Below are 14,128 nucleotides of genomic sequence, written 5' to 3'. Positions count from 1 at the left end.
CCTTCAGCAAGCAATGGCAGAGAGAGAAGGCGTTGTAACCACTCGAACAAGCGACACCACCGAGAGACCCTGGAACTTAAGTCCTCAAAAAACAATATTTCAAAAGTGAAATCTAGTTTTTTTTCTTGAAGGTAAACTTTTTCTTGAGCTTTTAATGGCAAAAAGTTCCAGGTTTCATTATTGAAGGGAAAGCTAGGCTATAAATCAATCACATGCTAGTTGATTTTATTCTCGGAGGGGATAGCATTTACGAAAAAAAAATCACAAACATAATTCTAATGTGAAATATTAGAAAAACATCCTACATGTACACTGCAGCACATGCGATTCAAAATTTGAAGACGTCAACTTCCATCGCAAGTCACACCAAATGAGTGTCGCTCACACAAGACACACGTCCACACAAAACCCCGCCGAAGAAAAAGAAAGTGGAAAATAGCCCCACGCGCTCCATCCCCAAGTCCCCCAACCCCCCAAAAAAACCTACGCTGTCGGCGGCGATGGCGGACTCGGCTACTGCGGCGGCAGCACCGCCGGCCACAGTGGGGCAAGCGGTGATCCCGCTAGTCAACAGGCTGCAGGACATCATGGCGCGGCTGGACGGCGATGCCGCCGCCGGCGTGGAGCTCCCACAGGTTGCGGCGATCGGTGGGCAGAGCAGCGGCAAGTCGAGTGTGCTAGAGGCGCTCGTTGGCCGCGACTTCCTCCCTAGGGGCCCCGACATCTGCACGCGCCGGCCCCTCGTGCTCCAGCTCGTTCGGCACTCCGCCCCCGAGGAGTGGGGCGAGTTCCTCCACGCCCCCGGCCGCCGATTCCACGATTTCGAACACATCAAGCGCGAGATCCAGGTCTGGTTCTCTTTAATTGCTGTAGCTTTGCTTGTTTGGTTCGTGTTGGCAATATGTTTGCTGCTGCTGGAGACTTCAAAAGAATGCCTCAATCTCAGTGATCGCTGTAGCTCTGATTGCTTGCTGAGCGTAGGCAATGTGTTTGCTGTAACGCTAGAGACTTAAAAAGAGTGCCTATCCTAGTGATACATGTAGCTTTGCTTTTTGCTTCCTGCATCGTATATGCGATATTTTTGCCGATTCCATGACTTGAGGGATCCTAACATAATCACTACAACGATATATAATTTGCAGTTTGTGTTATGTGGATGGAGCAACTAGTGTGCTGATATGGTTTGTTACCTGCACCTAGCATTGGCCAATATTGTTGGCTACCTTTTTAAATTTGATCAAGGTTATAAAAAAATGTACTAATATTTACAATATCAAATAAGTATACACTAGGAAGTTATATATCAAGAAGGATTTTAATAAAACTAATTTAGAGTTGTAGATGTTGGTACATTTTCCTGTAAACTTGGTCAAACATTACATAGGACAAAGTTAGATCATCTTATAATTTGCAGAGGGAGTACACTCTAGCAAATCTAACTAGTTAATGTTTATTTTCACATTAGTTTTTCTTGTCAATAGCAGATAATTTGAATGATGCACATTTATATCATTGTACTAAACATCTAAGTTCTGAACATCTAACTTTGTTCCTCCTGTTTTATTTATGTTTGTCTTATGCGTGCTCAATTTGTCTATCATCTTATTCTAACCTTTCTGTTGGTAGCATCTTTGAATAATACTTGAATTGTATCATTGACTTTTATGGCTTCATAATCTTCTCTCGAGATGACATATATTTACTGCTTTCAGTCCGAAACGGACAAGGAAGCTGGAGGTAACAAGGGGGTTTCCGAGAAACAGATTCGTCTGAAAATCTTCTCACCAAATGTCATTGACATCACCTTGGTTGACCTCCCTGGAATAACAAGGGTTCCAGTTGGAGATCAGCCTACCGATATCGAGTCAAGAATAAGAACAATGATCATGCAATACATTAAACATCGAAGTTGTATTATCTTGGCTGTCTCACCTGCAAATGCAGATTTAGCTAATTCTGACGCACTTCAACTGGCAAGGCTTGGTGATCCTGATGGTACTTAAGAAATTCTCAAAGAACCTTTTATGAATTTCCTTGTACCAGGAAGTAAGTTATGAAGTGTAAACGTTGACTATTTTCTTTCTTTCGGGCAGGGTCTCGGACGATTGGTGTCATCACCAAGGTATTACTGAGTTGCAAGTGATAATACTGCAAAGATCATAGCTAACTTTATGCTCACTATTTAAACCTCTTTTCGATGGCTTTAGTTGGACATCATGGACAGGGGCACTGATGCTCGCAACTTTTTACTGGGCAACGTGATTCCCCTCAAGCTCGGTTACGTAGGTGTGGTGAATCGCAGCCAAGAGGTATGTTTTTGAGTTAAAACCACAATCACTGATAAATTTGATTGTCGTTTTGAGTGTCCTGTTCTGCTCTTTTTTGCCATATAGTTTCCTGTTACGTAGGTGTGGTGAATCGCAGCCAAGAGGTATGTTTTTGTGTCAAAATCACAACCACTGATAAATCACTGATAAAACATTGTGATATATAAACTCTTGTACTCCTGTATTTCTAAAATTATTGATTTTTAATATGTATTGGTAGGTTATTAAATTGTTAATGTAACTTGGATGGACCTATATTGCACAAATTGTTTGTTCTAACTTCTAACAAGTGGATAATTCATACAGGACATCAACTTTAACCGAAGCATCAAAGATGCACTTGCCTTCGAGGAGAAGTTTTTCTCGACTCTACCTGTATGCCAACAACTACGGATTTTCTCGTAGCAGTACTATCTGCTGTTAACTGGGCAGATTTTCTTAAAAGCAGTGGCTGATTGTATTTAGTATTATTTTTCTTTTAACAGGCTTATCATGGTCTTTCACAATGTTGTGGTGTTCCTCAGCTGGCCAAGAAGTTAAATATGGTATTGGCCTATGGCTGTTAAATATTTATATTTGTATTGCCTTTTTTATTTTATGTCGTTAGTCTCTCTTTACTTATTTGTCAGTATCCTGAACAAGCATTGACAAACTCAGGTTTACAGGAGAACTGTTCTCTGACACTTGTCTGATGTAGATGAATTACTCCTGATTTACTTCATGAGAGTGGGCCAAAGAATGGTTTCCATGATTAAGTCGAAACCCCCAGTTTTAGCAAGGAGCTCAGAAAGTAACTTAGTAAAAAATGTTGTGGTTAATAAAACTGCCAAGTAGATGAAAAATAATGCTTTTGGGTATTGGTATGGTAACAAATGAATTGCAACATTTGATATTTAAAATTAACAATACCAAAGCCTTGCTGAAATAAGTCTGCAACCTTTACCCATATGTATTAACGTGGTATCTACAACCTAGAGGCACCTTAGTTTGTCCATAGATAGTACTGTCGTTTCCACAAAAGATACTAATACATTTACTAACGATAAGTCTTGGCTCTTGTTTGCAGATTCTACTAAAGCACATCACAGATATGCTTCCAGGTTTGAAATCTCGAATAAATGCTCAATTGGTAGCTGTTGCAAAGGAACACGCTGCTTATGGTGATACTGCAGAGTCGACGGTGATTACCTTGATAGATAGCTCCATAATCATAAATTGTTAATACTTCCCTTATCATGAAATTGTCATGTATTGCTGGCATGCATTAAGCCATTAACTGTATGTATGTTTGTAGTTCATTAGATGGATTGCCAAGATAATCACTTGTTATATCATGTTCCATGCCATGTCTAATCACTTATACAACACAACAGTGGTCCACTCATGCTTGTTTTCTTTCAGTAACCATATACTTTTCCTAGTCTTTTCTCATGTAATGCACATATTGGTAGGCTTCTTGTGACATTATTTTTACCTTTCAACGTTGCCTTTCTGGTCTTCAACACGTGCAGGCTGGTCAGGGAGTCAAACTATTGAATATATTGGGAAAATACTGTGAAGGTAAAGACGGAGAGAATCTGATCCATTTTTAGTAAAACCTTAACTTACAAAATCACCATTTCTTATGATCTTTTAGAACTATAGTCTGCTATTGGTGATGCAATTAACAATTCTTTGTAATCCCATTTAATAATTATGTCAAAGTCGGAAAGAGTAAACCATTTACTTGTTTGTGCAACTCTTTTCGTTACATGACAATCTAGATTTGAGACTAATTACTAAACTCTGAAACACCGATACTTCAGTCAGGCTCCGTATCTCTGTCCAATACGTATCTGATACACTTCGATATGTATCCAGAGTGTCGGGCTAATAACGAAAAAGATAACGATATATAAAGATGGATACTTGGTGGATACATCTGGGACACGTTTGGAATACCTTCCAGCCTAACAAGAATCATAAGTGCTACCCCTAGGCAGTGGCCACTGCCTGACCACTAGGACTAGGAGCTACGCATGATGGACAGAGGCTGCTTAGGTGAAGAGCAAAAACACATACTCATGAAGTTAATTGCTGTTCAATCCGTGATATATGAATTGCTATTTACTGTTTTAAAATACTCAACTGTATCCTCGTATCTGCATTTTTGAAAATTGATTTGTCCCTGTAGCCGTATCCGTTCGATACCGACTCACGTATCGGTATCTGTGATGCATAGATTACTAATAACTTGTTTTGTGAAGTTGTTACTCATGCAATCAGTTCTTTTCAGTCTGCCAGTTCGTTTGTCTCAAAGCTATGTTTTCTGATGTTAATCTTATTTCACGTGTTCAGCTTTTTCTTCAATGGTGGAGGGAAAAAATAAAGTGTCGACTGATCAGCTTTCTGGTGGAGCAAGAATTCACTACATTTTTCAGTCAATTTTTGTCAAGAGCTTGGAGGTTTGCAAAAGCAATGGCTTACATACTTTTACATAAGTGTCACGTTTCCTGGTCATAACAACTCACTATGTAATAACATAAGAATAAATTTCTAAAAAAGTAAACGAAAAAAAAGCTCTCATAACACTTGTTTAAGACCATCCCTCTTATAGCAGTCCCAGAAACTAGTTTGGAAAAATACCATTCACAAATTACATTGTTATGCTTCATCTAGCAATCCATTTAAAACTTTAAATATATCCCTTTGTGTCCGTTAAAAACAAGCAATTCTCTCTTTGTACTCCTAATCCTAAACCACATGCATCAGTTACTCCTGTACCGCTAATGCATCAGCTTGCTCCTGGATAAAAAGGACGTCATGAATCACGTAGCACCCATTGCAGACCTCAATTTAAGTCACAATCGAAAGACCTTTCTGCTTTGCTGCTGCAAATCCATTATATACGCTGTTGGGCAGCATGGCATCATGACACAGCTGGGAAGACAGAGCAGCAGTTGACGCTACAGTGAAACAGTCACGTGGCTGGTGGGTACTGAGAGAAACAAGTCATACCCATGACTGCGGTTCCATTTTGTCCTCCTTATTAGCACCTTCATGCTGCCTCTTGTCTGTCAAGCTCCATCCCTCCCTTCCCCCTTGTCAGTCTCTGTCTCTCTCATGTGGGACATCTTGGCCTTTGGTGAAACTCAAAGAATCTGGATTTACAATGGATGATGGTCTGGTGGGGTGCTAGATGGAGCATATTTTAGGAGTACTATAAGAGCCAAGTGGTTTTAATGGGTGCTATAAGAGTAATTCTCCCTTAAATAGAAGGATGGGAGATGGACATTGAGGTTATGCATTGTTTCATAAAATTTCATTTCATAAACTGATATGTACAGTGGTAAGTTTGTTTAATAAAATCACAACGAACATCTACATCTATTATTTTCGTCATCCAGTTTTATTGCGATTTTATTTTCTTTACTTTGTGTAGATTAAATCAGGACTTTGAATTTTCTACAACGGCTTCGTTCCTTGTTGCTGACCTCTCTCTCTTTTTGGGAATTTCTCGTGATATTTATTATCCAATATGCAGTAGTTACCAAGTTCACATCCAGAAAATATTCTTCAGATTTGACCTTTCAGGAAGAATTGTGCTCTGTGTAATTGTGTGATAATATCTTCTGCTTCTAACTTTGTATGTCCCCTACATCAACATGGTGTAGGAAAAAAAAAGTAGTGAACTGTGTCATAAAACATCATATCTTCCTGCAGATCAGTTCAATTTCTAGCCAGAAATAATTGCCTCACGTTAGTTTAACTATCATCGTATTTAGCTGTATGTAATAACAAATTACATTTTGTATTGTACTATTGTCATCATTTAGGCACATTTATCATAAAATATCAGCTACGCCATCTTGTGATTCACATTTTCCCCCCTTTTGTTTGTTTTGTTTCACCTCGTGGTTCACATTTCTTAGTTACGTTACCCATGTATGCAGGAAATTGACCCTTGCAAGAACATAAGCGATGAAGATATCCGCACAAGCATACAGAATTCTGGCGGACCAAAGGGTGCTATGTTTCTCCCAGAGGTTTAGCTTTTATCTGGATGATGCGACCCTTTTTTGTTAGCGCTTTGGTATTCTGTTCATGTTCTTTCACTTAACTCATTGGATGCTCACTACTATGTTTTTTCATACCGGATTATAGGTGCCTTTTGAGATTCTTGTAAGAAGGCAGATAGGACGTTTGCTTGATCCAAGTCTTCAGTGTGCAAAATTTATCTATGATGAGTTGGTCAAAGTATGTAGTCATAACTTTGTTATTCCTATGAACCTTTAACCAAGTTGTATATAAAGAATCCTAAATAATGCAGATTAGCCATGGTTGCTTAACCAGTGAGCTGCAGAAATACCCAATTCTTAAAAGGCGGATGGGTGAATCAGTAAGCAACTTCTTGAGAGATGGTCTTCGACCTGCGGAAACAATGATAACCCATATTATTGAAATGGAGGCAAGTGTTTGTTTTTGTTAGTTCTTATCTGCCAGTAGTAGGGTAACTATTGGATTGCTCGGACAAAAAGTTAATTGTCATTGTGTGTTACTTTCCTCAGTAATTTCCAGAGTGTTTACTCTCTGGCTGAAGGTCACCATTAAACAATGGGTTTCATACTGAAAATTGCTTTCTTGGTCTAGTGATATTGCTTTGCAAAGAAGTGGATTGTTGAACAATGAACAGTGGTTGGCTGTCGTAACTCATTCTGATATTGCACTACTGTACTATTTACCCTCTCTATTAATGCAACAATGCATATTTCTCTTAAGCATTCTACAAGAAATGGAATATTTATGATTTCGGTAGCAGTTTTGTTTTAACATTGTTGACTACCTTCCTATTGTGTTTCTTTTTTCTTTGTAATGTTTGTTTGAAAGGTGATCTTCATTTGTCATTGCCAAGAAACTCAGAATTGTCACCAGCTATCTCAGTTTTAACAGTGTTTAGTTTTAACGATCTAATTTCTTGTTTTACAATGTCTTATTCTGGTTCCAGTTGTGGTAATTAGATGTTTGATTGTCTTTTTTTGGATTTTGTGATTTATTTTTTCGTAGTGTTGCACATACATGTTAATGAGCCTCTTGGTTTGTCATGTGCTTGTGCATACCTCAATATTTATCTGTATTTTGTGTTTATTCTCATACAAATACAATGGTAAAAATCTTACTACAGATGGATTACATAAATACCTCCCATTCAAGCTTTGTTGGAGGCAGCACGGTTGTTGAACTTGCCAAGCGTGAAGTTCAAACTTCTAGAGTACCAACTCCGCTATCGGTTCATAAGGTAACTTTTACACCCTAGATGCAACAAAAACCAGAGGGTGTAACTTGTTCATTTACTCTGTATCTTTTGCATTCGACTGCTCTGCCTACCTGTAAAGTTGTTTGATTTTTTTAGCACGATTATATTTATCTTGTCAGTATGAATTCTATAGTATGCTTCACTCACAATTTGCAAGTGCACTTTATTAAGAAAACAACTAACTGAAAGGAGTCGGTCAGCTCATGTGTTGCACGTCTGAAATCAATGTTGATCGAAGTTGTTGAAATTATACATAAATCTGCCGTAGCTTGAACAATTCTATATCAAAATCCTATCGCCAAACTACATACTGTCCACACAAATGTGAAGTTCATGTGACTGAAAAAAGAAGAGAGAACATTTGCTGATTTTGTTTTTGTGTTACAGTGGCTTACAAATATTGACACAATGCTAACAATGACACAACTAATACAATTAAGAGATGGCAGGAGTCTCAGGACCAACTTGTGATACACCATTGTATGTGAGTGAATATAGGCTAAGATGACAGGACCGAGTATAAACATAAGCCATTGGATTAACATTATTAGATGGCTTTAAATCAATCTGGGAGGCAAAATTTGGTGGATTAGCAGAGCGTTAACTTGTTCCCTTTATACGTTTATAAGCTATGTTACACGGAACGGGGATACGGGGATACGGAAAAACAGCATTTCCTAAAAACGCACTTACGGGTATACGGCGAGTATATGTATATAAGGTAGGAGTAAAAAAATGCTGAGTATACAATGTTATACAGGGAGAGAAAATTGAGGTCCATTAAGTACCTGATCCATTTTATTCATGACTAAATAGTTCAAACAGCAGCACGAGACAATAGATCAGTACTTAATCGGATGAAGATGGGAAGGCGAGAGGCAGCGAGGCCGGATGAGCACTGTCGTACTGTACTTGATCGGATGGAGATGGAGACGCCATGCCCTAACAAAAGAGGAGCTTACTGGAGGATGGAGATGGCCGGACGAGCACTGCCTTGATTGATTGAAAATGGGAAGGCGGAGAGGCAGCGAGGCACCGCCGCACGCCGGCAAGGAGAGGCGCTGCTGACGGCGGGGAGGGAGCCGCCCCCGATGGCTCCGCGATGCGCCGCCGCTGAGAACTGCAAGGGGTCGTGTGTCCTGGCTGTGGACTGGGCCGCGTGATGTTCTGTAACCGCGAGGCGTCGGCAGTTTCTCCTTTAATTTTTTTTATTCGAAGAACAGAGCAAATGCTGGACAGACGTATCCCACGCGTTTTGGGGCGTATCCCCGTTTTGGGCCGTATCCGTGCAACGTAGTTTATAAGTATAGGCTACTATATATATATGCGATAATACTTGGCATACATCAAACATTTCTTCTTAGTTGCTAAGCTCAATTGGTTTTGTTTAGCCTCGGAGAGAAGACTACAGCTTACTTCTACTTCCCTTATTGCAGGATGGTATTGGTTTAAGTTCTGAGATACAGTTGAAATCTTCTGTTGAGAACAATATGCAGCTCAAATCTGAAAGATGTCAAAAGTCACGTGCCGTTTTTGCAAGAGATGCTACCGGAACGACACCTGAGCAGGTTATCAGATTTCAAATACTTACTGTTTTAGACTTAGGGTTATAGATGTGTTTGATGACGATATTAACACTTTTGTCCAACTTCATTTTTTGTCTTGTGTTTCTGCTGGAAAGGGATTTCAGCCAGATACGGATGCAGGTAAACCTTGGTAGCCTGTAATTGTACCAGTAATGTGCTTAGTCTGCATTTATTTCACTTTGAGGATTTTATCATTGTAATTACAGTGCAATCATGATGCTGATCTGGGTTGTGGGTTGCATTGAATTGAGTTGAATGTTTGTTCTCTTTCACTACAGGCATGACACCATTGTTCCCTATTAGGCCATAGTGATCCTCTTTCAACTAAAATCCATTGTAATTAGATCATTTCATTTCATAGGTTCAACAATTTTACAATATATTAATACCTAAGCGTTATTTTTATGCTGTGGTTAGTAATCTGTCTATAAGAGGGTTTAAGTTCCTCCTTGCTGGTTACGCTTACTACTGGCAGACTTGGATCATGGAAACCTGGCCTATACTGGAAGGACCTGGCTCAGCCTAACCAGGTGCCAGGTAATCCAGGCTGATATTACCCAGGTTTCTCTGGGATGGCAACCAAACAAGCTCCAGGCAGCTCCCAGGAAGCTCCAGGGCAGGCGTGAGCAGCCAGCACACCAACCAAACTAACCCATAGTCCATGTAATACTTTAATCAGTTAATGGCCACATGTCCGAATCAATCAAACCTGGACATATCTGGTATTTGCTAATTGCCATGCACCAGCAGAATTCATACCATCATCTTTTCACTTTGATCCAGAAGAAAATAACTAGTTTCTTTTAGAGCCATGTGATATCCAAATGTGGGAATTGCAGAACTTGCCCAAACATCTGTGTATGGGTCGCCCCATTGTGCTTTAACATGAAACTGACAAGCTACTGGTGGTACTGGTACCTGGTTGGTATAATCTGTCCTTAATCCTAGTTGGTGGTTCTGAACTGTATTTAAATGATCAACTCGAGCCAGTGACATGACACCCTTTGGCTGGGAACTTTCGTCCGTTTGATATGTGATGAAATTGGATAGCCCATATAACCTTCTTATTTTTGACATACTGCCTCCATTCTCTCTCTTTTACTTGTCATTTCAGATATTGACAGAGTATGTTTGCATCCAAGGCAAGGGAAATCCTAGTCTTGCCGGGCATGGTTAGTAATTTGGTAAAACTATAGATTCTGGTGGCAATGTAGCCTCCAGCCATGCTAGGAAATTCATGCTGATGGAGGAGAGGTGAATTGAGTGTGCCGGGCAAACAAGCAACCACAGGAAAAAAAAAGTGAATTAGTGAAGTTGTGGGCAACCAGATAGCTTCTTTGCCTTGATGGCCATCCATTACGGCATGCGTTAGAGTATCACCACTGTGGAGTTGTAGATCACACTTCTTGTCCTTATCAATCTATGTAGATAATATAAAAACTGCCCACTCTTGATAAACCGAGATCAAAATAAGTTCAATATTTCTCAAAGTATATTCTGTATTTTAATTAGTCAGTATTTCATGCGACCAAACAGTCATCCTTGCTTCTATGGGCTATATCTCAAATGGGCTAGATGAATCTGGCCTAGCTAAGCTAGGTGAGGTGATAATCCAATATGTACCCAGTCTCCAGTATACAGCGTTGGCCATTACTTTATACTAATATAAACTTTTTTTTAATGAAAAAACAGTTGATATTCTGTACATATCATTTGTCAAAGTCTTCTGAATTTGTCTGCACACATGGTAGGATGAATAGTATCAAACAAAGAGCAGTGCTTGATCAGAAAGGCTAACTTAGACATACTGAAAAAGTAAATAAATCCTTGGGGCATGCAACTAGCACTCTGTACATGCCTTGTTCCTTCTTCCTTGTACCCATGCAGTACTGCAGTGTTTCTGGAGCCACCCTAGAGGCACAGCGTCATATATATTATTGTTCTTTGGCACAAAATAATGTTATGTTTATATGTTGCCTTAGTATTTAAGACCTGCAAATTACAATATATTCAAAGTGTTAATGCCTGGAAATTACGATATATCAATTGGTTCTGTCCATTGACTATCATCTGAAATCTGATATAAACAATTTAGGAACAAGTGTGGTAGGTGGAAGCCAGAAGGGCCACTCAATGGTTGGTGGGAGTTTGTCAAGCATGTCAGATCCAAGAGTTCACAGCCTAAATAGCTTATACTCTATGGTTCGGTTAAGAGAGGTGAATTTACTATCACAAGTGAGCCTTGGAATTTGGAATTTTCATCATGTTTAACATTTTATCTCCAACTCTCATCCTTATTTCATACTAGCCACCCATCACCTTGAAACCATCAGAAAACAAGAGTAACCAGGATCTAACAGAGATAGCTATTGTGAAGCTATTGGTCAAATCTTACTATGACATTGTCAGAAAGAGTATTGAGGATGCGGTCCCGAAAGCTATAATGCACTTTCTGGTAAGTTTAGCTTCTACAATGTGGCTATACCTTTAGAAGGTTTTGGTGATTATCTACTTATTGGTTATGAATTTATGATGTAGTTCTACCGGACTAGCAACTATTTTATTTCCTTATTCTTTGCTCCACTAGTCATAGAAGTTCATACTTTTAACGTTGAATTATGATGCATTAATTACTTGTGGTTATTATGATATATAATTCCTGCTGTAGATCTATATCCCATGTAATATTGCTATATGCTGAATCAATAATGGCGTATGAACCCACTACCATCAACAACTTCTCATATTAAAACTAAGCATATGTTTTTGTTCCTAGTGAACATATTCTTGCATGGACCAGAAGATTGTTTTTAAAGTTCCAGCACTGCTGGTCAGTGCATGCCAAGTATAATTGCTTGTTATTGTTGAACTGGGATTTAACCTCCAACGGAGGGGCCGTATTGGGGACACAGTTTTTGACCGATCTTCTTTACTTTAGGTGAACCACACAAAGCGGGAGCTGCATAACATTTTAATACGGAAACTGTACAGGTGCGGAGTTGCACTTTGGTTTTTGTACTTGCTAATGAGCAGTTTGATTGTAGATTTCAGATTACTTTTTATTTGCTGTGCAGAGAGAACCTGCTTGATGAAATGCTGAGGGAAACAGATGAAGTACTCATCAGACGGCAGCGTATTCAAGAAACACTACAAGTTCTTGAGCAGGCACATAGGGTATTATTACTTGTCTTAAAAAAAGTTCTTCTCAAGTCCGTGTCAAGCAACCTTTTGACATCTTATTTTTTCAGACGCTTGAGGAATTTCCCCTTGAAGCTGAAAAGGTTGACAAGGGTTACAGCCTTTCTGAGTATACAACTGGCCTACCGAAAATTCCTGGACTCAACAATCGCAGCCCTGGCAGCATCTACACATCCTCCTCCTCTAGCTAGTACAGTTAAAACAAAGGGTGTGCCATCCTAATCATATCCATATGCCAATGAAGAGCACCTTTCCACTTGTTCTTGATCATATCCTCAATCATTTTTGAGAAATGCGCTGAGTTTTGACATGTAAATCCAAATTTTGTGCTACGAAGGTCTTACCGATCGGAAGCCATTTCTGGAACAGATCCTTTGTTGCAGAAGTTGTGTTCATATAGCTGGAGTGCTCGTTAGGGTCCATCGGGACCAGGCACTATCATCTTTTGTTTTACGAATGAGAACGGAACAGCTTGTACCCTTTTTTGTGCATAGAACAGCTTGTACTTGTATAAAACTTATAGGTAGACCCCTTGAACATTTATTATTTAGTGGGGGTTCGAACCTGCTGCTAAGGTAGACATCATGATCTAAATATGATTTTCTTAGCCAGGTATTAATTGGTTGGTACTTGGTTTAGTCTTGGGGTATGAGTTCAGATAATTATGAAGGGCTGGAATAACGCGTGAACGTGCCCGTTAGACCATCTGAGTGGACAGTAGGGGTGTGTTTGGGACAGTTCTAGCTCCACGGAGTTGGTGGAGAAAGTCATTCAAAACTTCACTTTTATGTGGAGCTAGAGCTGTGAATAAATCAAGAACAAGAATGAAATATTAGAAGACTACAAAACATCTCCCAAATATTTACAGCTCCAGCTCCATGAAAAAGTGGAGCCATGTGGAGCTGGAGCTGTCCTAAACACACCCTAAGAAGAGAGAGGCAGCCTGTAAGAACCCCTGAATCTTATCCTTCGAGTAGTTCTTGACACTTATTGGTATTGCAAGCGTTAGAAGATTATGTTGGTTCTCAGCTTACACCGCTAACTCTTGTCAAATAAAAATGCGTCAACAGTCTACAAACCTATATATATCTCCGGTTCTCTACCTACGAAAATAAACCCAAAAAACAGCCACAGCCCATGTACCAAGGACTATACCAAAGTAGCTACCACAAAACTACAAGTGTTTGCATTCCTCTGAGGTTAACCGTAACAGCGCAATCACTAACAAAGCTAGTAAACTAAACATCCATAACAGACATAGCCTCGAATCATCCGACATTTCTCGGCTTGTCCGGCAAGGCAAAATCCTTCCACAGGTCCAACAAAACAAAACAACACAGGAAGGCAAATGTTAATTTATCATAGACACTGAATGAGATGAAAACTTGTATCATCGTTAGTAATTTACGACGAAGAAAGTATATGTTTCTTTTCAAGTATAAGAGGCGTTGTACATCAAAGGGAAAAATATATTTACCTAATCTCAAGCTAATCAACTATCTGTAATAAACATAGAAGGTAATGGAGAGAGATCGAGTGAGATGAAGTTCTTGTGTTCTTAAGGAGAGAGAGTGGCTTTTCTTGGCTAAAACTTGGGCCAAAGACCCCTTGGGGACAAAAGGGTATTTATATGGGGCTCTCAAAATCGAACCGTTATGCACTACGCAGTCATAGGCCGGAACTTCCGCAAATACTGAAACTTCCGCAAATTCCTGAAGGAACTA

General features: G+C 39.5%; 1 protein-coding gene across 3 annotated transcripts; it reads left to right on the top strand.

The window, feature by feature from the left end:
* Positions 1-427: 427 nt before the first annotated feature.
* On the top strand, positions 428-13,015 carry LOC100821570 (dynamin-related protein 3A). Of its 3 annotated transcripts, none has more exons than XM_024455881.1 (20): positions 428-848; positions 1,713-1,995; positions 2,094-2,122; positions 2,208-2,309; positions 2,634-2,702; positions 2,813-2,872; positions 3,394-3,507; positions 3,839-3,887; positions 4,665-4,771; positions 6,260-6,352; positions 6,471-6,563; positions 6,637-6,774; positions 7,489-7,602; positions 9,057-9,188; positions 9,311-9,326; positions 11,302-11,441; positions 11,515-11,661; positions 12,145-12,197; positions 12,281-12,380; positions 12,455-13,015. In XM_024455881.1, the coding sequence occupies exons 1-20, from the start codon at positions 501-503 to the stop codon at positions 12,593-12,595; spliced, it is 2,328 nt and encodes a 775-aa protein (XP_024311649.1). In that variant the 5' UTR covers positions 428-500; the 3' UTR covers positions 12,596-13,015. The 3 variants fall into 3 exon arrangements, with proteins under 3 accessions (XP_024311649.1, XP_024311648.1, XP_010239796.1); XM_024455880.1 differs by having other exon boundaries at positions 429-848; positions 9,302-9,326; positions 12,455-13,003; XM_010241494.3 differs by having other exon boundaries at positions 430-848; positions 9,302-9,326; positions 11,302-11,423; positions 12,455-13,003.
* Positions 13,016-14,128: the final 1,113 nt, after the last annotated feature.

This window comes from Brachypodium distachyon, chromosome 5 (assembly GCF_000005505.3).
Source record: "Brachypodium distachyon strain Bd21 chromosome 5, Brachypodium_distachyon_v3.0, whole genome shotgun sequence".
In the NCBI taxonomy this organism is placed as follows: domain Eukaryota; kingdom Viridiplantae; phylum Streptophyta; class Magnoliopsida; order Poales; family Poaceae; genus Brachypodium; species Brachypodium distachyon.
Note: the sequence above shows the minus strand (reverse complement) of the source record. Positions and strands in the feature narration are given on the sequence as shown.

What these genes read in the sequence shown, in the direction of transcription:
- LOC100821570 (XM_024455880.1), top strand. Translation starts at nt 501, where the DNA reads ATGGCGGACTCGGCTACTGCGGCGGCAGCACCGCCGGCCACAGTGGGG. An exon ending in TGGCCAAGAAGTTAAATATG is followed by an intron (nt 2,873 to 3,393) that starts GTATTGGCCTAT and finishes TCTTGTTTGCAG; the next exon opens with ATTCTACTAAAGCACATCAC. An exon ending in CTCCGCTATCGGTTCATAAG is followed by an intron (nt 7,603 to 9,056) that starts GTAACTTTTACA and finishes CCCTTATTGCAG; the next exon opens with GATGGTATTGGTTTAAGTTC.